The 23,933-nt window shown below is 46.9% G+C and overlaps 1 protein-coding gene across 2 annotated transcripts in view; it reads left to right on the top strand.

Annotated features, from left to right (window-relative positions):
- Positions 1–23,933, top strand: part of ME2 (malic enzyme 2) — a 252,101-nt gene that overhangs the window by 164,441 nt on the left and 63,727 nt on the right. For both annotated transcript variants that reach the window (XM_029580037.1, XM_029580031.1), the window contains 2 exons: positions 4,498–4,640; positions 22,544–22,646. In XM_029580037.1, the coding sequence (XP_029435897.1) occupies positions 4,498–4,640; positions 22,544–22,646 (246 nt within the window). The remainder of the gene's footprint in view (positions 1–4,497; positions 4,641–22,543; positions 22,647–23,933) is intronic.

Below are 23,933 nucleotides of genomic sequence, written 5' to 3'. Positions count from 1 at the left end.
GACTGGTGTGTGTGTGCCAAAGACTGTTTGGGAGATGATTGGTGTGTGAGAGACAGAAACTGGTCATGGGGGCATGACTGGTATGGTGTGTGTGTGTGAGAGACATGGGCACTAAGGAAGAGGACCATAAGTATAGAGCTTAGCTTCTACTGCTGCTTCTGGTGAGTGCCACGGCCTGCAGGGAAGGGGAGCAGGAGAGCTGCTGGAGGGGGTAAGTAAAGGTGGCTTTTTAAGTTTATTTTTCTTGACTGCCATTTTAATTGTGTGATGTCTGCTTTTTTGAAATATTTTATTGGTGTTTGGAGAATGTTTAATAGTTTTTATGCGTTTTTAATTGTTGGATGTTCATAGCTGTTTTGAAACATTTATTCTGCTTATTAGTATAGTATAGTTTTACAATTATTTCTGTGTGGGGATCTATAGCTGCTTGCTAGTTCTGTTTTCCTAATAAGAGGTGTATTGGTTTTTAGGACCTGATTTAATATTTGTAGTGTTGCCTTTTCATAGATAGGGTTGCTCCTGTTTGAGTGTATTCCATAATACAGGTGTAACTGTGTGCGGATTAGTTTATGTGCATTACTACAGATCCTGGGAGTATGTTAGGTCGGTTCTGTGTCTGTTACCGAGATGAGATATTTTGCTAGCATGTAAGCGTTTGTATCGGTCTTATTTGTTGTGTTTTCTCAGAGGACATGCATTGGTGGTAAACTGCTGTCTTTTCATAAGTAGGGCTATTGAGCCTGGAAATAGAAGGAGTTTGAGTTGCTGTTACTGAGATGTCACTAGAACCAGAATATCTTTTTTGTAGGGTGAGTTGTATGGGGAATGTCATAATTCTGCTTTACATCCATTATTGTGGGTCAGGGGGGTTCCTGTGGATACAAACTGTACTTTTACATCTAGCCCCTTGACGATCATGGGTCTGTGTGCCATGCATGTGAGAACCTATGGTGAGTTGAGTTACATTCACATTATAAATGTCATAATTAAATGATAAGTGTGCACTAAAATCCAACCCCATCCATAACCCCGCCCCCATATGACCAAAGCCCCGCCCTCACCCCACCCTCACGGGGCGAGGGCGGGGCGAGGGGTCACCGCAACATGAGGAACTGTATTGCGGGGTCACGGCATTAGAAAGGTTGAGAACCACTGCTTTACAGCCTAATTCCCCTGTAATAGAGGATAGCCTCCTCGTCCTCTTTTTTTTTTTTTTTTTTGTCACATTTTGTGTTATTGCTTCATAAAGCTTACAAGGAGAGGAAGTTAGGGAAGCTGCAGTCTGGTAAAAAGGTCATTTCTCAAGGATCTAAACCCTCTGCTAAGAAAAGGTCTACCTCTAAGGGAGGTGCGGAGCCTGCTCAGCCTAAGCGTCGGTCAGGGGTTCCCCAGATTACTACTGATACTTCTAATTAGGATTATGATCCAGATGACCTAGACCTACTGCCCAAGCCCCCACAGGGGGTGGATGTAGACCCTGATTTACAGCACCAAGGCACAATGCATGGGGCGCATGCTGCAGAAGGGGATGACCCTAAGGTGGTGCGCTGGGCATTGAAGGTTCCCCTGAGGAATCTAAACTGGGTGCTATGGATCTGGTGTTGCTGGGTCTGAGAGGCCCTGCTTCTTCCTTTCCCTTTCATTTCTCGGCTACAGATTTGCTCTTCCGGGAATGGGATACCCCAGATCTGGGATTGAAAGTGTGTAAAGCCATGGACAAGCTATATCCTCTGCCAGAGGATGCTTTAGAGCTGCTTTGAGTAGCCAAGGTAGATGTGGCAGTGTGCGCTGTTACCAAGAAGACCACGATCCCGGTTACTGGAGCTACAGCACTCAAGGACCTGCAAGACCTGCGGTTTCCAGTTCTCCCGGACTTGCTGCATCAAGGGCCTGTTTGTTTGGAAGAAGTCGATCGCTTCCGTCTAGCAGCATGGCTTTTAAAAGGCAGAGGTTAAGTCGCAAAGGCTATTCTCCGGCTGTAGTAGCCACGCTCCTCCGATCGCGTAAGACTTCTACCAATCTCACGTATGTTAGAATATGGAAAGTTTTTGAGTCTTGATGTCTGGACCGAGAGGTCATGCCTATCCGGTCTTCGGTGTCAGATATTCTGTGTTTTCTACAATCCAGTCTAACAGTTTGTCATGTAGTTCCCTCAGAATGCAAGTGGCGGCTCTTGGTTTTTTGCGTGGATCCGTCCAGGGCGTAGCGTTAGCCGCACATCCGGATGTAGTTTGTTTTCATAAGGGAGCAAAACACTTGTGTCCTTCACTTCAGCAACCCTATCCATCATGAAGTCTGAATTTAGTCCTCACTGCTCTTTGTTTGGCACCTTTTGAGCCCTTGAAAAGATCGACTCTAAAAGTTCTTACCTTGATGGTGATTTTTCTGGTGGCTGTTACATCGGCTCGTAGGGTGTCGGAACTCCAGGCACTTTCATGTAGGGAACCCTTTTTGCGGATTTCGGATTTGGGAGTTTCTTTAAGGACGGTTCTGTCTTTCTTGCCAAAAGTGGTTTCCTCTTTTCATGTCAACCAGTCGGTTGATCTGCCGGCCTTCACGGAGTTAGACCGTTTGGATCCTTTGGCTGGTGACTTGCGGAAGCTTGATGTTCGCAGAGCTTTGCTGCGTTACCTAGAGGTTACCAATTAGTTTTGTGTGTCTAACCATCTCTTTGTGCTGTGGAGCAGTCCTAAACAAGGACAGCAGGCATCCAAAACTACTATAGCTTGTTGGCTAAAAGAGGCTGCGGGTCTGCGTGCCCACTCTACTCGTTCGCAAGCGGCGTCTTGGGCAGAGTGTCAGATGGTATCACCGCAGGAGATATGCAGGGCGGCTACGTGGAAATCCTTGCATACTTTTGCAAGACATTACAGACTGGACGTTCAGGCTCCAGTTGCGGGAAGATTTGGAGAGGGAGTGCTTCAAGCGGGCCTCTCCAGATCCCATCCCAATTAAGGAAGCTCTAGTACATCCCAGGAGTCTGGACTGATCCGGGTACGTACAGGGAAAGGAAAATTAGTTTCTTACCTGATAATTTTCGTTCCTGTAGTATCACGGATCGGTCCAGAATTCCGCCCATCTCAGACATGAGAGAAAGGGAAGTCCGCTCGGTTCTTATATATTATCTTATTTCAGATTGGCAGAGTTCTGAATTTTGTCCTCAAGTGGTTCTCAAGGTTCAGGTCCTGGGAAGGTTCAGTGGACCAGTTTGTTTCTTTTACTGTATATAGTTATAATGGTTTTGAGATTTCCATTCTGCTTTGACATTGAGTAATACTGCCGGACTGTAGGTGGCACCAGCCTATTTATAGGCGGAGTTTGTTTTGATAACTGCTCTGTCTCCATCTGCTAGAGGGGGGAAAAACCCAGGAGTCTGGACTGATCCGTGGTACTACAGGAACGAAAATTATCAGGTAAGAAACTAATTTTCCTTTTACCAAAGGCAAGTTCGGGAACATTCCATTACAGCATAGGCTACATCATGGACAGAAATTCAGTGAGTATCTCCATTAGGGCAAGACAGAAATCTGGTCATCCTTATTCTCATTTTCGGAACATTATCGATTCAGTGGCCAGATGACGGGAGATACTACTTTTGCCTCAGCAGTGTGGAAGGAGGTGTGGGCGGCATCCCGCCCTTTGAGGGAGTAGCTTTGGTACATCCCACTTGTAACAGGTCAGCCTGATTGGATGAAGAGGAAGGTTTAATTACAACTGATAATTTCCTTTCCTCTAGAACTGTCATGCCAGTCCATGTTCCCTCCCTATGCTGCCTTATGCCTTTAGGTTCATGGCTGATGGCCCTGGAAGGGAGTATGGGACCATTTCATTCAGAACCTAAGATTTTGATAAGTATGGGGGGTTATGGTTTCTTTTTACCCCATGACTACAAATGTTTGGTTCTTCTGTAGTTTAATTAATAAAAGATGGTTTTATATCTACCGAAGAGAAACGTATATAGAGATGGGATTTATTAATGGTTTTCCAGTATCTACAATTAGCTTACACAGAATTTACTGGCATGGTGATGTCAGTACAGAGGTATATAAGGAGTAACATCAGCAAACCTTTGATCTGTCTCCATCTGCTGGTTGGCGTGCATAATCCACTTGTAATGGACTATTTATTTATTTATTTATTTATTTATTTAAATTCTTTTAATATACCGATGCTCAAGACCAGGTCTTATCGTACCGGTTTACAATGAACTAGGGGGAAAAAACCAGTTAACAATAGAAGCAGGAAATTACATTATAACTAGTCTGACTAGTCTGACTGTTTTAGAGGAAAGGAAATTATCTGGCAAGTAGTGATTTCACCATAATTGGGATGCTGAACCTGAAGCCTGCTGAATGATGGCAGGCCACATTAGCCTAATGTGCAGTTATTGTCCAATTTGTCTTTTTTTTTTTTCCTGGTACATCTGATATGAATATGTGGAATAAAATTCTTTGGATACATTCTTCACATGTTTATTTTATCCCATGTGCCTTTCAGGGGTTGCAGGTGCAGGAAGATTGTTTACTACTGATGTAATCAAAGCCATGGGCACAATCAATGAAAAACCAGTCATATTTGCACTTAGTAACCCTACAGCAAAAGCTGAATGCACCGCAGAGGAAGCATACACGTTGACAGAGGTATGGAGCTGAAGACCAGATGTGAGAGTTCACAGCACACAACAGTATTCAGACAGTAACTTGCAGTGTGTATAGTTTGTTGCTCCCAGGTGTTGATATATTAAATCTCGGGACTCCATAGTACTCTAAAAGTGTTAGAAATTTACACTAATGCTTAATGTCTTTTTAAGTAGATAAACTTGGTGTTTGCATATTTTCCAGTTTGCTATTAATGTCTGCCAAACTGAAGATGAAAAAGAGCTTCTACTGTTGCCCTTTAATCCATCATACAGCCCTAACATGAAATTTTCTGTAAAATCAGTGGTTCATGTAAAGTCCCTCTGAGCATTATTTGATGCCATCGTTAGCTTGACTTTCGCTTTCTACAGATTTTGAAAATCTTTTTAATGAAAATGCTCTTATTTTATTTTTTTTAAGGATCATGATGTATCACACTCTTTGCAACTTCAAAAATAAAAATGACTATAGAAAATATTACATGAGGTATTACAAAACCTAAAATATTAATTCTCCAAAATTGGGTGGCGTAGCAACACGAGATTGGAGAGGCTCATTCTTCAGAGCTAGCGTGATGCATATATAGGGGTAAATTTTAAAAAGCTACGTGCAGGCGTCCATATGCATGCGCTACCCGGTATGCATACATGGATGCCCGATTTTATAACATGTGCCCGCATGTTATAAAATCAGAGGTCGGCGCACACATGGGAGTGCACAATTGTGCACCCCGTGCTCGCCAACGCCCGCAGCCTTCACCTGTTCCCTCCCAGGCCGCTCCGATTTCGGAGCAGACTAGGCGGGAACTTCCTAACCCCCCACCCCTCCCAGACCTTTATTTTACTTCTTGCGCCCCTGGGCAGGCGCAAGTTGCGCGCACCAGCAGCCTGCCGGCACGCGATCCTCTGACACAGCGGCAAATGGCTGCTGTGCTGGAGGCCTCTGGCCCTGCCCCACCCTGCCCCCCTCCCAGCCCCTTTCCTGAAGCCCCGAGACTCAGACGCATCCCGGGGCTTTACACACGTCGCCGGGCCTTTGTAAAACAGGCCCAGCGTGCGTAACCCTACTACGCGCATAAATCCTTTAAAATCTGTCCCATAGTGTATTGATTTATGTACTCTTTTTACACTACGAATACAAAAGGTTTGGATTTGGTTGTAGTTAGTATTAGCTGTCTTGAGTTTCCATTCGCCCCCCTCACGATTACGTGCATTTTTCTTTGGTGAGAAATTTCAGAGGGGTGTTTAACTAAACCTTTCATAGAGGAGGTGCCTCTGAGCTGTCTGGTCACAGCTTGGTTCTCAATGTTTTTTACGATCCATGGCAGGGGAAAGACAAGTATTCTCTGAAAGAAATAACATAAATTGTAAACCCCCCTTCCTGTTCGTACCCCAAATCAGTCCAGATAAGTGAGATTTGCATCCCTTCCAACAGATGGAGGCAGAGAACTAAAAACTTTGAGGCACTGCTACATAACAGAGTGCCACCTGCAGTCCCTCAGTATTTCTCTGTCTCCAGCAATTTAAAAAAAAGAAAGAAGGGACAGAAGAAGAGTAGTTAGAAGGCGCTCCCTGAGGTATTAGGTTCCTTCGTGGGCCATTCCTCAGGTTGAGCCCAGCGAGCAGGGGCTTAGTAATCCCTGATCAGCTTTAGCCCGCAGCAGATACAGGGGTCTGACAGCCAGGGTCCTTGTTCCATCTTATCCCCTGAAGGCTTCTTCCCAGAGGTGTTGCCAGCAGCAGGGAAGTATTCCTTTTTCCTTGAATTTCTTCCTTTGCTGTGGCTGCTGTTTCTTTTTTTTTTTTTTTTTTTATAAAGTATTACTTTTTCTTTCTGCAGCAACCACTCAGGCTGCTCCTGGTTTGATCATTAGGGCAGGCTTGGGCTGGGGAAGGGAGCAGTATAGCTCCTCTGTTTGCGGCTTCGGGCTGCTCAGGGAGCCGGAGGCTGCATTGGGCAATGTTTCTCTCCTCTCTCGCTTGCCAAGATCATGCAGCTTCTGTTCCTCTGCAGCAGGCTCGGTCGCGTGGAGACAGTACGGCTCCGACAGTGATTTCTCAGCATGGGAAAGCTTCAGGCTGCTCGGGGAGCCGGATGCTGCACATTGGGAGGTGTTCCCCTCCTCTCCCACGTGCCGCGATCACGCGGCTTCTATTCTCTGCAGCAGGCCCAGCTGCGTGGAGACAAGATGGCGCCAACAGTGGTTTCCCAGTGTGGGAAAGCTTATTGGGTTGGTGGCCTGGCTCAAGGACAACTGAATGCATCGGCACTATGCCACAATTCGTTTCTGGAGAGGAGGGTCCGTCCGCTGGGAATGAGGCTGGTAGGAGAGCCACAAGTTCCCAAGGCCCTGTCAGGATCAATACCAGGAACCTAAACAGCCTGTCAGGCAGGAGAAGGGCTACAGCAGCAGTATCAGATTTCACCTTTTTCAGATCAAGGATGGAATAAAATGCTCCTTTTTTTTTTTGGCATGACAAAGTAAATCGAGTACCTCTCGTGACCACCACCGGTACTATCATGCCAGCAACTGAAGGCGACACAAAGTGTCCCGAATCGCCACCTGCTCGCCTCAGACACTGCAATGAGACACCACGAAAGCTTTTGTGTGGGGCAAAAATTCTAAAGCATAGCCATCCCTTATTACCTCTAGGACCCATTGGTCCAAGGTAATCTTGGTCCACTCTTTGTAAAACTGTGATAGACAATCTTTCACTGCCATCTCGAGAGAGTGGACCAGTCTGGCTTCATTGTGAAGCCTTACCGCTGCTGACCCCTGGTTGGAGCCGTCTCAGGGAAATCTACGGATGCCTCGTAAGGACTGCTGCCTATTGGACCCCTGGTTCTGCTCCGAAGACAGTGCAGAACCCTTACTAGGACGAAAACAGTCGCACCTCCCAAAACCTAGCGTGAGGCGGAAAATACTTCCTGACTGTTATCTTATCCTCCAGCAGCTTATTCCCTGACTCCCCCAAAGTCTTCATCAGTTGTTTCAGCTCCTCACTGAACAACAATTTTCTTTCCTTTAAAGGGAAGATTACAGAGCTGAGACTTGGACCACAGCTGACCCATTCCATAGCCACAGGAGACTTGCACCAAGGCCGCCATGACCATATTCCTAGCCGAAGTCCAGCTCAAGTCATAAAGCACATCAGCCTCATATGCAATCTCAGTCTCCAGCCTCTATAGGGGGTGTTACTGTCACACTGGAATCGTTGTCTGAGGAGCTTCATCAGCCTTTACCACTACAGGGTACTTCTAAGTCCAGATTCTCGTGTTACCTGTGACAGCCGAATTTGGAGAAAGGGATGAGCCTGGAGGTTATGGACTGGGTTATAGGGATCATGGATGCCAACCTCGAGGGTTGGGTGGGCGATCTGTCAAGAATGGATGGCACAAGGACTGTGGTTGCCAATGGAATTAACCTGGTCTATCAATCACTTGGAAATTAGAGCAGTGTGCAGGGCATTGGTGGAATTCCTTCCACAAGTCCAAGGTCAAATGGTCAGAGTGTTTTAAGACAATACGATGATGGCTTATATCAGTTGACAAGGGGGAACGAAGAGTTGTGCAGTTGCCCAAGGAGCCCAGGACCTTTTTGCCTGGGTGGAGTGACATTTGCAAGGATATCTGCTTCACATGTTGCGGGAGATGACTATGTGCAAACAGACTATCTCAGCAGGCAACAGTTGGACCCGGGAGAATGGGAGCTGTTGAAGGAGGCCTTCAGCCTTATCCAGTCTCGTTGGGGCAGTCCCAATCAGGATCTGATGGCATCAAGTTGCAATACCAAGGCAGCAAGTTTCTTCATCCGCAGACGATAGGTTGCAGCCGTGGGCATAGACGCTTGGGTTCTTCCATAACCTACAAGGATCCTGCTGTACATGTTCTCTCCATGACAGTTAATAGGTTGAGTATTTAGGTGCATTGAGAGGCATTCGGGCCAGGTGATACTGGTGGTTCCGGAGGGGCTGCGTCATCCGCGGTTCATGGATCTGGTTCAACGCGCAATTGACGGGTACCTGAGATTCCCTGATTTGCAGGGGCTGTTAAGGCAAGGTCCTGTTTTCTCAGATTGGGCAGATCACTTTTGTCTTGTGACTTGACTTTTGAGAGCAGGCGCTTGCGATAAAAAGGATACTCTGAGCCCGTGATTTCCAAGGGCTTAGTTTATAATTCCTTGTGGGTTCAGGTGGCAGTCTTGGAGTGACTCGGAGGTATACTCCAGGGAAAAGGCTGTTGGCCTCACATCCAGATGTTATGAGGTTTTTGAAGGGGAGGTCAAGCATCTGCTGCCGCTGTTGCATAGATTGGGTCCAGGGTGGAATTTCAAACTTGATCTTGTGGGTGCTTTGTGGGCCTCCGTTTTGAACCATTGAGGAAGACGTCATTAAAAGACCTCACGCTGAAGGGTGGTATTTTCGGTGGCGATTTGTTTGTTCAGAAGGATCTCGGAACTGCAGGCTTTGTCCTGTAGAGAACCATTTCTGAAGATTTCGAACGAGGGGGTTTCTTTGTGCACAGTACCCTCGTTCCTATCTAAAATGGTATCTTCGTTTCACCTGAATCAGACTGTGGAGCTCCTGCCTTCCTGAATTGGTCTGCTGAGTTGCCGGAGACAAAGCTCACAAACAGTTTTCATCAGTCAGATCATTTATTTGTATTGTTTGGAGGTGCCAGAAATGGATGCAAAGCCTCCAAGGGCAAAGATAGTGCATTGGCTGAAGAAGCTATTGTTTTGGCCTATCTTTGAAGCAGAGAAGAATTCTAGAGGGGTTTTGTGCACTTGCTACTAGAGCACAGGCAGCGTCATGGGCCGAGTGTCAGTTAGTGTCATCGCAGGAGATTTGTAGAGCGGTGACGTGGCCTTTTCTTTACACTTTATCTTGCCGATACTGTTCAGATGTTCAGGCTCCAAGAGAGCCTACCTTTGGATAAGTATGTTGAGAGGGGGTCTTTCGTGGGCCCGCCCAGTATAGGGTTGCTTTGGTACATCCCACTTGTCTGGATTGATTTGAGGTACGAACAGGAAAGGAAAATTGGTACTTACTGCTAATTTTTGATCCTTAAGTACCATAGATCAGTCCAGAGACCCAGCACCTTAATGTTCTCAAGACCATTATGGCAAGTCCATGTTCTGGCATGCTTACTGGTAAGAACTCAATAAACAAAAACCCCAAAGTGTAAGAATAATAATCAAAATAATAAATCTCACTTCAACTATATAGATGTGTGAAACAATGAGACATCTTTTTGAGAAGAATGACCATCATATAATATTATTAGAAGCACATCATGCAGGGCTAAAATGATGCCCGTTGTAGTGCATAAGTTTTAATCATCAGTCATTCTGAAAACTGAGTGTACATGCGCCACTCTTCAACATATGTAATAAGACGTTCCCCTTTTTTTATTTAAAATATTTTATGTTGCAAATAAAATATGAATTCTCTTATGCAGCTATAAATAAAAAAACACTTATCTTAAAGGTTCACATCAGAACAAAGGATTTCTCTCCAAGTAAAGTCCTCATAAAGACAATCTGGATGCTGTATTACAGCAGTTCAAAAATGTTGTGTGTTGAGAGCCCGAAATGGCAATGTTTCAGACGCCAATGTTTCTTCCTTCAAGGGGGTAGCTGTATCATTACCAGTTGCAGTCCCTCCTGCCAGTGGTTTTTCAGCATTCTCGGAGATTAAAAGAAGTGTTTAATTTGCACAGCACTTTTCAGCTTTTGATAGTTAGACTACTCTTCTGAACCGTGTTTTCTTTTCAACGCAATTTTTGAGCTCTGCTGTTTCCATCTTGGTAATGATAGTTATCCCCCTGAAGAAGGAAGAAACATTGGCTTCTGAAACATTGCAATGTTGGGCACTCAGCATACAATGTTTTTGAACTGCTGCAACACAGCATTCCTGGAGAGAAAGCCTTTGTCCTGATGTGAATACCTTTAAGATAAGTGTTTATTTATAGACTGCGTAAGAGAATTCATATTTTATTTGAACATAAAATATTAAAAAAAAAAAAAAAAAAAAAAAAAAGGGGGGGGGGGAGAGAATGTCTAATTATATACTTTGAAGAGTGGAGCATGTACACCCAGTTTTCAGAATGACTGATGATTAAAACCTATTCACTGTAATGGGCATCTTTTTAGCCCTGCATGAAGTGCTCCTAATAGTATTATATGATGGTCATTCTTCTCAAATAGATGTCTCATTGTTTCACACATCTACATAGTTGAAGTGAGATTTGATTGTTATTTTTACTGGGAAGAACTGTCAGAATGTATATATATAGAACCTAAAGACGTTTGCCAGGTTGTGATTAGCCCCTTGGGTTGATTTATGGTTTTACTGTTTGGGGGGGCTCCAACCTTTGGGTTTGGTGTTCACCCTCATTTAGGGAGTTGTTGAGAAGTTATTACTCTATAGTTTGTTTGGGTACAGGTCAATAGCGAGGGACTGCAGGTGGCATTCTTGGTTATGTAGCAGTGCCTCAAAGTTTTTAGTTCTCTGCCTCCATCTGCTGGAAGGGATGCAAAACCTATTTGTCTGGACTGATCTGTGGTACTTCAAATAAGAACCAATTTTCCTATACCAGAACAGCACCTGCTTCCTGCACTCAAACAGTAATCACCTTTCCTAAAAAAAAGGCAACACTGAAATTATTACACCAGTCTTGAAAACACTAGTTCTCCTAGGACTAGCAGGATGGTAGCCCTCACACGTGAGTGACATCATCGGATGGCGCCTGGCACAGAAAACGTATGTGGCACACTGAGCATGCCCAGCATGTCACTATCCATGCGTCCTCTTCAGTCTGCTCTTTTCCATGGAGCTTTGTCTCGCAGTTGTGGAGCTCGTGCTTTTTTTCTTTGGAAAGCCTTTTTCCTGCACCAGGATCCCTCTCCTTCCTCCCGGCCTTAGATAGTCAATGGCGTGGTAAGATTTTGCCTTCTGTGAGGTCGATTCCCAGTAGCGATGTCCTTCGGTGTCCACCGGTTCTTAACCACTCGCTGGCCCCTTTTTTTCATTATGGCGTTGTCTGGTATTCGTTGATGCCCCTAGTGCCCTCAGACTATGTCCATTATGGATCCACACGAGGTGTGCATCCTTTGCCTGGAGGCATCGCACAACATCCGGGGCTGTCGTTTTTGTGACCAGTTGACCCCCAAGGGCTGGTGCCCTGCCTGGACAAGATGGAGAAGCTGTTTGGGTCCAGGAAGTCTGAACCCTCAATGCCAGCATCGGAGGTATCGATGCCTAAGGGGTTGGGAGAGACGATGGCCACCAATTCCTCTGTGTGCACCCCTCCTCCGTGGCTGCTGGTGGCGAGGGGCGCGGAAGATCAGCCTTCATCAGCTTCCTTCCGCTGGAAGGCCAGGAAGTCCTCATGTCAGGGTCCCAGAAGATCCTTCTACCGCTAGGGGAAATATTATCCTCCCACTTCTTGCACCTGGGCCCAGCGGGCAGGTTCTAGGAGCTGCTGTAGGCAGCAGCAGACGCCCATTACTCAGCTGGTGCCCCAGACCAGTTCCACGACACGTTTTTGACTGACTGCAAGGAAGCGTAAGCCTACCCCCTGTTCCCTCGATGCAAGACCCTCTGGGAGCTGAACTTTCTGGATGTCCCTCTGGACTTTCCCCTGTGCCCCTCCTAGGGTCAGTCCTCGCATCAGGAAATACTGTTGGCAGAGCTTGCCGCCCTGTTGGTAGCCAGGGCCATCAAGTCTATCCCCCTAGGTCATTGGGGAAGGGGGTTCTACTCGCGATATTTCCTGATTCCGAAACGAATAGGGAGACTCCTTCCTATTCTCAACTTATAGGCCTTGAACAGGTTTCTCAGAAGAGAAATGTTCAAGATGGTCTCCCTGGGCACCATGATTCCCTCCTACAAAGAGATTGGCTTTGCTCCTTCACTCTAAAAGACACCTATGTTCACATCGAGATCTTCCCTGGTCACCGGAAGTATCTGCAGTTTGTGGTCGGCGAGCAACATTTTCAGTACCAAGTGTGGCTGTTCGGCCTGGCCTCGGCCCCTCGGGTCTTTACCAAGTGCCTGGCCATGGTGGTTGCGTACCTCCGCAAGTTGGGGGTGCATGTGTTCCCCTACCTAGATGATTGGCTCGTCAAGAGCTCCACGCAGGAGGGAATGGTATAGTCTCTCCGCCTCACCATTTCCCTAGGGTTTATTATCAATTACCCAAAGTCCCATCTCAACCCATTGCCTGAATTTCATTGGTGCCAGGTTGGACACGGATCAGGCCTGGGTGTATCTTCCCCGCAATCAGGCTCGCACATTGGTGTCTATTACATGAGTGGTCCATGGGAGCTGACAGGTTTCAGCGCACCACATGCGTCTCTTGGGAGACATGGCACGACTATCCATGTCACTCCCTTGGCTCGCTTGCATATGTGCAGAACTCAGTAGACCTTGCGGTCCCAGTGGCGGCAGGCCACACAGGACCTCTGCAACCGCACCCAGTCCACCTCTCCGGGACGCCTTATCTTGGTGGGAGAGTCTGGCCAACTTGGAGCAAGGGGTACCTTTTCAGAGTCCCCCTGCTCAGATTGTTTTCACTTCGGATGCGTCCAACCTGGGGTGGAGTGCCCATGTGGAGGGGCTCTGCACCCAGGGCTTGTGGTCCACCCAGAAAGCACAGTGTCAGATCAACTTCCTGGAGCTCTGCGTGGTCCGGTATGCGATCTGGACGTTCCGGGTACAGCTAATCCACAAGGTGGTTCTGATCCAACCCGACAACCAAGTGGTGATGTGGTACATCAAAAAACAGGGAGGTATGAGGTCATTCCTCCTGTGCCAAGAAGCCACTCAGATCTGGTCTTGGGCTCTGTTGCAGGGTATGGTGCTTTGAGCCATGTACCTGGCCAGGACAGAGAATGTAGTAGCGGACAGGCTAAGTCGGGCCTTCCGGCCCCATGAATGGTCCCTGAAACAAGAAGTGGTGGATCGGATCTTCTGTCTCTGGGGGGACCCTGGACAAGGATCTGTTTGCATCCCCTTGTATCAGGAAGGTGGATCAGTTCTGCTCCCTGTACAGGGTGGAAGGTGTTCCAGCCTCAGATGCCTTTGCCCGCCATTGGGGCAAAGGCCTTCTGCACACATATTCTCCGCTTCCCCTGCTGATGAAGACTCTTCTGAAGCTATGACATGACAAGGGAACTATGGTTCTCATAGACCCCGTTGGCTGAGGCGGATATGCATGCCTACTTGTGCACATAAGGCTGCAGCCTATATTTATGTGTGTAGTTATGCGCCGGGTTTTCCTGTGAGCGCTTATTTGGTGTGTACCTTATTTTTGGGCGTGCAAGAAGCCGCATACAGCTCTGTGGAGACCCTGTCCCCATACCTCATCACGCAGGATTGAGGGACGCTGCACCAGCTCAACCTTCAGGCCTTATCCCTGACGCCTGGATGTTGAGAAGTTGATTTTGCAGCCCCTCAACCTCTCTGATGAGGTGTCTCGAGTCCTGGTGGCTTCCAGGAAGCCTTGCATTAAGAAGTCTTATGGCCTGAAGTGGAAGAGGTTTTCCATCTGATGTGAGCACCATGGCCTGGACCCATTCTCCTGCTTTACCCCAAAGCTATTGGATTACCTCCTGCATCTTTCAGATGTGGACTTGAAAACCAACTCGTTTACGGTATACATGAGTGCGATTGGGGCCTACCACCGGGGTGTGGATGGTTTGCCCATCTCTGTGCTCAGAAGGTGGGCAGCCTTTCAGCTGCCCACCTTCTGAGCTCCCACAGCGATCTCCAGCCCTCCGCAGCCGGCGCCGCCCCGATAGGGACCCAAGCCCTGCCGAGCCTGCAGAACCCGCCGAAGAGCACAACCTCCGCTCCCGAGTGCTCCGATCACGTGACAGGCCTCCGGACCAATCGGAAGCCAAAAGGCAGAGAAAGAAAAAAAGAAGTAAACCACGCCTAATTTAAAAACAAAAAGAAGGAAGTGACGAAACTCCCCAAGGCAGCCAGGTAAGAGCCCTTTAAATTTGGGTTTTCCCTCCTCAGCGTCGCGCGTCTTTGGCGCGCGACAAAGGGGCCTACCCCTTTGTACACCCCTTCGTACAGCCCCGAGACCCGACCCGACCTGACTCTGCAGGACTTCACAGATCTCTCTCCCTCTGAGTCTGATATCTTGCCTCTCCCACACAGACCAAACGCCGGACCATCTCAGCCTTAAAGATAATAAGCATGCTCATCTCAGCCATTCCCACCATACATTACCACAGGAGACTCACAACATCAAAACTTACCAAATCAGCTGCCCAGCAACAGCAACAACAAAAAAGACTTATTCCCATCATGCTCTCACCTCTCAACCAACTCCAGGGTCTCACTCTTTTTCTCCCTAACTCTACTGAATGCTCAATCAATCGTAAAAAAAACCCCACCTCTTATATGACTACCTCATGGATGAGCAACCAGACCTGTGCGCCATTACAGAAACATGTCTCAAACCCGGAGACACGGTCCTCATCAATCAACTCCCCATACAAACCTATGACATTTTCTCCGTCCCCAGATTGAAAAGAAGAGGAGGCGGCCTGCTACTCGCTGCCAATAAAAAACTTGGTTTGTCATTACACTCAACTATCTCCTCACTTTCCTTAGAATTCTCAATTTTCAAATCCTCTCAGTTACAAATAGGCCTTATTTACGCCCCCCCCTGGATGTCTTGATGCGGACCCTTCACCTTTAATAGAATACATTGTAAAACACATTAACATTGACTCACCGACCATTCTGTTAGGAGACTTCAATCTCCACGTGGACGCCACTCCTCGCTCCTCCAATTGCGAATCCTTCCTCAGCTCCCTCAGCTGCATGGGTTTCAAACAGCTAATCAACGAACCCACCCATAAAGCAGGTCACACGCTAGATCTCATCTTCATCAACCAGAGCTTTACTCTAGCGTCACATATCGATTGTCTGCCAATTCCTTGGTCGGACCATAAGCTTATCTCTACTTCCCTCCGATACCTACATTCAACTCCCTCGGTAACACAGAAATCCACAGTCCAATTCAGAAAGCTATGCAACCAGGAAACCCTCAGTTCTCACCTATCCTCCGAGTTATTCCACATTGACCCTTCGGATGCTGACACTGCGCTGACCTCTTGGATAAAAATCACTAACAAAGTGGCCGATGCAACCTGCCCGCTTACAACCAAAATCATCAGTGACAACAATGACAAAAAAAAACCATGGTTCACGCCACAATTAACAACTTTGAAACGTGAACTTAGAAAAAAGGAGCAGAATTGGCAAAAAAAACCCTCCTCATCTAACTTATCGGCCTTTAAATCACTCATGCACAAATACAGGATCGACATTCTTCAGACAAAAAGAGACTTCTACTCTCAAAAAATCAATCATTTCATCCATGACCCAAAAGCCCTCTTTTCCCTGGTCTCATCGCTCACCAAACCACCTTCTTCAACGATCCCAGATGACAAAGCTGCCACTAAAGCTTCCGAAATTGCCACATACTTCAAAAATAAAATAACAAACCTACTCGCCTCCCGTACAAGCAATAAAGTTCCTACCCAACATCATTCATGCTCTCCTAATCTACTACTCAGCCCAATATATCCTCAACTTTCCTCAGCCTCCTCGCCACAAACGGCCCGCTTAGAGGATTTCGAGCTTACATCTTCTGTAGAGATTGAAAACCTTTTAAAGAAACTCAAGCCATCCTCACACCCTCTTGATGCAATTCCAGCTAACCTTCTCATAACCTGCGCTAAAGACGTCGCTAAGCCTATCACCCAGATCATCAACGCCTCTCTATCACAGGGCCTGGTCCCTGACCCCCCTCAAACTTGCCATCTTAAAACCCTTATTAAAAAAACCAAATCTCTCTACAGATAACCCAGCAAATTTCCGCCCGATTGCTAATCTTCCGATCATTGCCAAAATCCTGGAAAGAATAGTCAACAAACAGCTCTCTGAATTTCTTGAAAATAACAACATCCTTTCCCCGGCTCAATTAGGCTTTCGCAAATCCCGCAGTACCGAAACTCTTCTTTTATCTCTGTCAGACAACATTCTCATGAATCTAGAAAACAAACATCCCTGCTTGCTCATCCTCCTTGATCTTTCGGCCGCCTTTGACACGGTCAACCATGATTATCTCATCGAAAGACTATCCGAGATCGGCATCAAAAACAAAGCTCTAAACTGGTTCAAATCTTTCCTCCAGAACAGATACTACAAAGTTAAGATCAATAGCAAAGAGTCACCACCATTCAGTTCCACATTAGGGGTCCCTCAAGGCTCTTCGCTATCCCCTACGTTATTCAATATCTATCTTCTCCCGCTTTGTCATCTCCTTTCCAATCTAAAGTTAACCCATTACTTATATGCAGATGACGTCCAAATCCTTATTCCTATCACTGAATCACTTCAAAAGACCGTACTTTTTTGGAACTCCTGCCTCCTCTCCATTAACAAACTCCTGTCTAACCTTAACCTGATACTCAACACTGACAAGACAGAATTCCTCTTGATCACTCAAGATGGCACCCTTCTATTGAATAGCTCTCACCTTCCATTGAATAGCTCTCACCTTACGCCGCTCCCAGTTCTCTCCCCACGGGTCAGAAACCTTGGGGTGGTCATGGATAACCATCTGAGCTTTTCTGATTTCATCAACACTACGGTTAAAGAGTGCTACTACAAACTCCAAGTTCTAAAAAGGTTTCGACCCCTCCTTCATTTTCACAATTTCAGGTCAGTGTTACAATCCATCATCTTCTCGAAAATGGACTACTGTAATTCACTGCTTCACGGTCTCCCAGTCTACACCCTAAAGCCTCTTCAACTGTTACAGAATGCTACAGCAAGGTGTCTCACTAAATCCAACAAAAGAGATCATATAACACCAATTCTAAAGAAGCTCCACTGGCTCCCAGTCAAATCTCGAATCCTGTTTAAACTTCTATCAATCACCCACAAAGCCATATTCAACAACACTCCACTGGACCTCAGAATCCCTCTTCAGCTTCACACGTCTTCCCGACCGCTAAGATTAGCACAAAGAGGAACTCTACATGCACCTCCCATGAAAACATCTTTAAGTAAAAGAGCTCTATCCACAGCAGGCCCCAAACAGTGGAATCTGCTTCCTCCGGAGCTAAGGCTGATACATTGCCCCAACACGTTCAAAAAAAGACTCAAGACATGGCTATTCGGTCAAGCATTCCCTTAACTTACTTAGTCTTCCACAGCTCCCATAGACTGTTTTCATACTGTTGACGTCCAGAACCTATGCTCATGTTTTTACTCATCAATAAGAAATTTCTCCCTCCTCCCCCCCCTCCACGAACAACCTTCCTTCCCCCTCCCCCCCCCATTAGCAAACCTCCCTCCCCATGTGCTAGTCTCGCTCTAATAGTGCATACTGCTACTGTTCCTAGTTATGTTATGTTATATTATCCAAGTTGTTCACTCCCTTGTTCATTGTAAGACATATATTGTCATTGTTTTCTACTTGTTATAATGTAAACCGGAGTGATAAGTAATTCTGTTACCTGAACTTCGGTATAAAAAAAGTTATAAATAAATAAATAAATCTATGCGCAGAGTCTGTGGGCTTCAAGCCTTGGTGACTTATCCACCCTATACAAAGTTCTTCCATGATAGGGTGGCTCTGCGCACACACCCTAAGTTCTTGCCTAAGGAGTTGACGGATTTCCATCTTAACCAGTCAATCGTCCTCCCCACCTTTTTTCCCAGGCCTCATTCACACCAGGGCGAACTGGCTATGCACAGTCTGGATTGCAAGAGAGCCTTAGACTTTTTCCTGGACAGTACAATAGGCCATAGGCAGTCTACACAACTCTTCATATCTTTTGACAGGAATAGATTAGGAGTTGCGGTGGTTAAACAGACTCTGTCCAACTGGCTGGCAGATTGCATTTCCTTCTGCTATACTCAGGCGGGACAGCAACTTGGGGCCATAAGTCTTATTTTGTCAAAGCCATGGCAGCTTCAGTGGCCCATTTGAGAATGGTCCCCTTGGACGAGATGTGCAAGGCTGCAACGTCTTGTTCATTCCACGCTTTTACCTCTCATACTGTCTGGACAGGGATGGCTGACGCGATAGCAGCTTCGGCCAGTCTGTCCTCTGGAATCTCTTTTAGCTGTGGAACCCAACTCATCCTGCCTTGTGCCCATTTTTCGGGTTCAGGCTGTTTCCCTTGTTATCAACAGCATCACTGTTGTTCTGCCCGTTGGCACCTATTTGGGTCCTTTTGGTCTTGTTTGTTGCTCGGGAACAGTCTATAGCTAGGGATTCATCCATGTATGAGGTCTATCATCCTGTTTGTCCTAGGAGAAAGCAGAGTTGCTTACCTGTAGCAGGTGTTCTCCTAGGACAGTAGGATGTTAGTCCTCACAAAACCCACCCGCCACCTTACAGAACTGGGTTTCTCCCGTGTTTGTTGTTTTATTTTTCATAATTCTATGTTAAGAGACTGAAGAGGGACCCCACATGGACGCATGGATAGTGGCATGCTCAGTGTGCCAGTTAAAGTTTCTAGAAACTTTTCGTGTAAGTTTGTCGTGCTGGGCTCCATCCAATGATGTCATCCATGTGTGAGGACGAACATCCTGCTTTCGTAGGAGAACACCTGTTACAAGTAGCAACTTTGCTTATTCCTCCTAATAAGAAAACGGAACAAGCTAGGCTGTTTTAGAGCCCTACACAAGAAACTACATGTCAGCAGAATACTTCACCTCAGTCAAATTTACATACCTTCACCTAACAAAGAATAAAGAGACCATAAAGCATAAATAGAAACATGCAGTCAAAAACTGAACTGGAAACCACAACAAAGCAGAGACTTTGGAATGGAGGAGTAGCCTAGTGGTTAGCGTAGTGGACTATGACCAGGAAACAAGGGTTCAAATCCCACTGTTGCCCTGTGGGGATAGGGAAATATAGTACCTGAATGTAATCCGCTTTGATGTACACTTTAAGGTGCTGAAAAGCGGAATATAAAAATCAAAATAAATAAACAAAGGAAAAAGAGAAACATCACCAGTCCTCATAGAATAAATCCATAAATATAAAATCAGGAGCAGTAAAACCATACTAATAAAAAGAAAATATTTCAAAACAGCTGATGAACGGAATATCTAATAATTAAAAACTCATATAAAAAATTTCCAGACACCAATAATATATTTCACAACAGCAGACACAAAGACCTAATAATAAGGATAAGAAATTGTTTTGGTCTCCATACCTGGGCATGTTTGATTTCCAGCTGTCCTGAGATTATGAATTAGCAGGAAGGGGGGGTTGCTTGCAATTTTTTCCTCTTTCTCTTGTATATTAGATTTAGGTTTATATTAATTTTAGGTTGTTGGTTCTTTGTATATATGATTGTGATGGCACGTTTTGTTTTATGATTATATAATGTATGTTTATTTTGTAAATCGCTAGTGCATAAAATGATTAAGAAATTTTAATAATCTAAACTAAACAGGCTCTCATTTACATACACATGCTCTCACCCACACAGGCTCTCAATCACACATATACATGCTATGTCTCTCTCTCTCACACACAGACTCTCAGTCACAGACACACATGTGTTCTCTCTTTCTTACAGGCTCTCAGTCATAGTTATACATGCTCTCTCTCTCGACACCACAAAGGCTCTCAGTCACATACACAATCACATACAGGCTGTCAATCACACAAATACATATATGCTTTCTCTCTCTCCTCCCCATCAAAGAACAACTGGCAGCAGCAGGAGCCACCGCCTCTTCCAACACTCACGGCCTTAAAAGGAGACCCATCAGCCACAGGAGCTAATGTTGCTTCTCTTTTTGTTCAGGGCTGATGCACGCACTTGTAACTTGGCATGGTCTCTTCCTCCCATGTGCACGGCTGCTACACACCACTTCCCCTTCCAGACGGGAAGAAGAGACCATGTTGCTAGTGCTGCTGACTGAGTGCTTTTTCCAGCTCTTCTGCCGTATTCCACCCGGGCTATCATCATTTCAAACCCAGGAGGAGGAAGAGTTTGCATCTAACATGCAGCTCGATCCAGTATCGTCCGCTCGAGGATTGCCCGTCTGTAACGTGCTCGTAGCGCACAATTCGGGCGCGCAAGGCAGTTCGGCGATACAGTGTCCAGTTTCACGCGTCCGTATCGCTTCTGAAAACAGACGCATAACCCTTTCCGCACCCGGCATGTAAATGAACGAAAAAGCTGTATAATGAAGGAATTAGCTATTCCCCTGCGATACTGTAACGGGCGCTGATATTATCTCCTCCGTAACCCGCTGTTCTGCCGCGGCCTTAACCTGCTAGTTTACCGCCTCCCCCTAGTAGGAGTTAGTGTAGTGTAGGGTAAAAACATTGCTTACCCGCCCTGGTCCCGTCCGGTCTCCTGCAGCCCCGTCCGGACCGGACGGGGCTGCAGGAGACCGGACGGGACCAGGGCAAAAAAAAACAAACGAAAAAGTAGCAAGGCTCGGGCCTGCTATGGTAAGTGTAAAAAAACAAAAACCTGTGTGTTATATAAAAAAATAAAACAATTTTAAATACCTGTCGGAGGGCCGTGGGTCCAGGCGGCCGGTGGGCGGCGGGCAGCCATCAGCGGCATCCGGTAGTCCCTTCTCCCTTCCTCCCTCCCTCCCCTGCCTGGATGAGCACCAAAATTGCACGGGCGGGTCGGCAGCGGGGGGGGGGGGGGGGGGCGGCAGCAGGATCCGGGAGCGGCGGGTAGGCAGCAGCGGGGGCCGGGTCGCACAGACGCGCATTCATCCAGGCGGCGAAGCCGCCGGCTCCTCCGCCTGGATGAATGAATGCGCGCCTGTGCGACCCCTGCGTTTCGGCGCTCAAGGCAGTCACATGCCGTGACGTCACGCCTTGAGCGCCGAAACGCAGGGGTCGCACAGGCGCGCATTCATTCATCCAGGCGGAGGAGCCGGTGGCGAAAGCAGCCGGCTCCTCCGCCTGGATGAATGAATTCATTCACTGCCGGTGGGGGTTGCCTCTCCGGCAGCCCCCACCGGCAGTGAATGAATGAATGTACGCCTGTGCGGACCCGGCCTAGATTTAACACGCGACCACCCGCCGCCCGCCGGCCGTCTCGAACTAACGCGTGTGCCCCCGCTGCCGCTGCCGCCGCGCCCACCCGCCCGCGGCCTAGATTTAACACGCGACCACCGGCCCCCCGGATCCCGCCGGCCGCCTGGACCCACGCGGCCCTCCGACAGGTATTTACAAATTTTGATTTTTACACTTCCTGGTGCCTGTCATTTCAAATGTCATTTGAAATGACAGGCACCAGCGCACCCAGGTTACTGTATAGGCGCTGTATTAAGCGCCTATACAGTAAAATGGGTTACGCGGCCATAACCCTTCCCTACCGCTTTAAAGCCGCGGCATGCATTTGCATGCGATTAGAGGAGAGTATCGGGGAGTTAGTGAAGAGAACTGTGCGTGCGGGGAGAAAGGGTGCGCCTGACACTACCGCACTGTTTTTACCGCGGCCTTACTGGATCGAGCCGTAGGACAGGGGAGCAGCTGGGCCAATGGGGCACTGGGAAGTGTGGTGACACACTTGCATGTGCTTGGCAACACACTGGTTGAGAACTGCTGCTGCAAGGAATGGTAGTGGTAAAGAGAAGAATTACAGTGACAAGCCATTACAGACTAGCAATTCGTTTCTTATGACTGTGGCGCAGCAGCAAAAATATGCAAATCTATAGCAACAGACCTTGACCAGCAGCTCAGCAGGCGCTGACAGTCTGACAGTCTCTCATTAAACTCCCAAACACCAAATGAATGAGTGTCTCTTCATGTTGAGTTAGGCATTTATGCTGGAGTGTAATAATAATGATTTATGTTTTGACTTCCAGGGGCGATGTTTGTTTGCCAGTGGTAGTCCTTTTGAGACCGTGACTTTACAAGATGGACGGATTTTCAGACCAGGCCAGGGTAACAATGCTTACGTTTTCCCAGGTAAAATAAGGATTATGCTAGTCTAATTAAATGTTTGTGTTAAATTTTAGCAAACCTCTTTAGTTGGTGCTTTTTCTTGTACAGTTAGTGGAGTAAATTAATATTAAGGGGGAAAATTAGTAGCCTCTGCATTAAGTAGGTAGCAAATATGTGTGTATGTTACACCACTTTTCAAAGCTGATTTACACGCCCAAGTTTGCTTTGAAAGTTATTCCTCCAAATTTAACTGCACACAGTTACACTTGTTATTATGTGCATGAAAGTTTTGGGGAAAATGTACATGCATGAGTTAGAAAATGCAAAAATTCATGTATAAGTCAAAACCACTCCCCAATTCTGCCCCTAGTAACCCGTACATTCAGTTTGAGTAAACTTATATACATGTAGGCTATAGGCATGTAAGTTTACCTTCCTATTAGGCAGAGAACGAGGGAGGCTCAATGGTGAAGGCTTTTGCCCTCTCCCCCGCAGCCAGAGACCCATTTGTGCTCTTAACCAGGGAGGGCTGAGCTCAGGTAAAGGAAAGTTTTATTTCCCCTATTCCTTTCCTTACTGGGTCTCTTCCCTCTGCATTGTGGTCGGCGTCTTTCTTCCCTCTCACTTCCCTGGGGAGTTTAGTGAGATGCGGAGGAGATGTGGGCTCGGCAGGTTGAGCAATCTTTGGCTAGGCCCCTCTCTCAGGCTTGGTTTCTCCAGCCGTGTGGTAGCCCACAATGGCATTTTTTTATCCTGCACGTTTGTATATGCACTTTCTCGCAGCGTGGAAGTGTAGTGATATTGGTGCGGATATACGTGCCTACTTGTGCACATAAGGCTGCAGCCTACATTTATATGTGTAGTTATGCGCCGGGTTTTCCTGTGTATATACTTCTGCGGCTTTCCAGTGAGTGCTTATTTGGTGTGTACCTTATTTTTGGGCACGCAAGAAGCCGCATACAGCTCTGTGTGGAGAAGTATGGTGCCAGTGACAAAGAAATCTTAAGCGCCTTGCAATCTCTGCTGCTTGCTATATAAGGGCAATACAGCCAGGGATTTCTGCGAGTCTGTGTCAGTACTGCCTGGATGCTAAAGGTAATTTGCCTACTATGGGTTTTGCCGAAGTTGGGCCATCCCTTTGGACAGGGGGGAGTGGGGCTGAAGGTGACACTTCGGGGGGGGGGGGGGGGGGGGGGTCTTCCTTTCTTCCTTCCTAATGACCGAGACATCTTCAGGGGCTATTCTGTCAGAGAGCATCCGACTTGGGCCTTCCTTTTCCTGGGTGGAATTTTTCCAGGGTCTACAGGCTTT

The sequence above is a fragment of the Rhinatrema bivittatum genome, chromosome 1 (genome assembly GCF_901001135.1).
Source record: "Rhinatrema bivittatum chromosome 1, aRhiBiv1.1, whole genome shotgun sequence".
Lineage (NCBI taxonomy): Eukaryota > Metazoa > Chordata > Amphibia > Gymnophiona > Rhinatrematidae > Rhinatrema > Rhinatrema bivittatum.
This window is presented reverse-complemented; position numbering and strand designations above follow the sequence as displayed.